Source organism: Phaethon lepturus, unplaced genomic scaffold, assembly GCF_000687285.1.
Source record: "Phaethon lepturus isolate BGI_N335 unplaced genomic scaffold, ASM68728v1 scaffold5050, whole genome shotgun sequence".
Lineage (NCBI taxonomy): Eukaryota > Metazoa > Chordata > Aves > Phaethontiformes > Phaethontidae > Phaethon > Phaethon lepturus.
Genome location: NW_010511028.1, coordinates 38871 through 40009, shown reverse-complemented (window position 1 = coordinate 40009; position 1139 = coordinate 38871). Strand labels below are relative to the sequence as shown.

The window sequence follows — 1139 nt, the reverse complement described above, 5'->3', positions numbered from 1 at the left end:
GAGTTGCAAATAATGTAATTATTTGGTTCTAGTATTTCTTTATCTGTGAAATCAGTCGTGTGTAAACATGAGATTCTCAGAGACAAATTCTACAAGATGTCCTCATTAGGAACTCCTTGTGCAGTGAGAACTATGTTTGTAAACAACTTCCAGAAATTGGGCATTTCTACATAACAGATACCTTGTGTTCTGGTGCACATACTTTGTGGAGTGTTTTTTCCATAACTAATTGGTTTTAATTTTAATAAATATTTATTAGCCGATTGTGTCAACACTTATGTCCCAATCAGTTGTGCATCTTAATGGAACTGAATTACTGCCTTGTTAATTAATGCCAAATAAATAAATAAATTAATTAATGCCAAAGAAATCCTTTGGAAATTGATGAAACAAGAACTCTTTTTCAGCTGATGTATATCACACTGTGGTATTTAAGAAATAATTTATGTTCTTGCATATTTACATGTATGATTTATATTAGCTGGTTTGTGTTGTTCTGGACAGGGTTGGATTTATGTTGCAAAGAGTTATGATCAGAAAGGTCATTCCTTTGTGAGTGTTTTTTTTTATTTAACAATGGACAAACAAAAACTTCCACTCTTTATAATATCGATATCTTCTTAAAATGGCAGTACATGATTATAAAACATTTGACCATTTACAGAATACTGTTGCAAGTTTTGCAAGTCATGGATGCTTATTCTAGAAATAGAAGTTGAATATTTACAAGGGGGAAAAAAATCAGAACACCAACATCTTTACATTTTGATAGGTGATGAGAATTGATGGCACCATAGACAGCTGCCCCTGCCTGAAGGTCACACAGAAGTCCTTTGGCTCGCAGAACAGTAAAACAGACGTCATGTTTTTTCGATTAAGCATGCCCATCGAATGTGCTGAGGTGTTCTCCAGATCAGCTGCAGGAGGGTTACCAGGCTCTGGTCTTTTTGGCCCGAAGAATGACTTGGAGGATTATGATGCTGATTCTGATTTTGAGGTTCTAATGAAAACTGCTCATGGTCATCTAGTTCCCGACCGGACCGAAAGAGAAAAAGATGCCACAAAACCAGAGTTAAACAACCATAAAGATTATGTTCAAGAAAAGCCTTCACGTCTTAAACAAAGGTTAGTAGCGCATT

At 35.4% G+C, this 1139-nt stretch overlaps 1 protein-coding gene across 1 annotated transcript in view; it reads left to right on the top strand.

The window, feature by feature from the left end:
- Positions 1–775: 775 nt before the first annotated feature.
- The window catches only part of LOC104617174 (ryanodine receptor 2-like), a gene marked incomplete at its 3' end in the record, with an annotated part of 37379 nt that continues 37015 nt past the window's right edge, over positions 776–1139 (top strand). The window contains exon 1 of the mRNA XM_010282423.1: positions 776–1125. Coding sequence (XP_010280725.1) covers positions 776–1125 — 350 coding nt within the window. The remainder of the gene's footprint in view (positions 1126–1139) is intronic.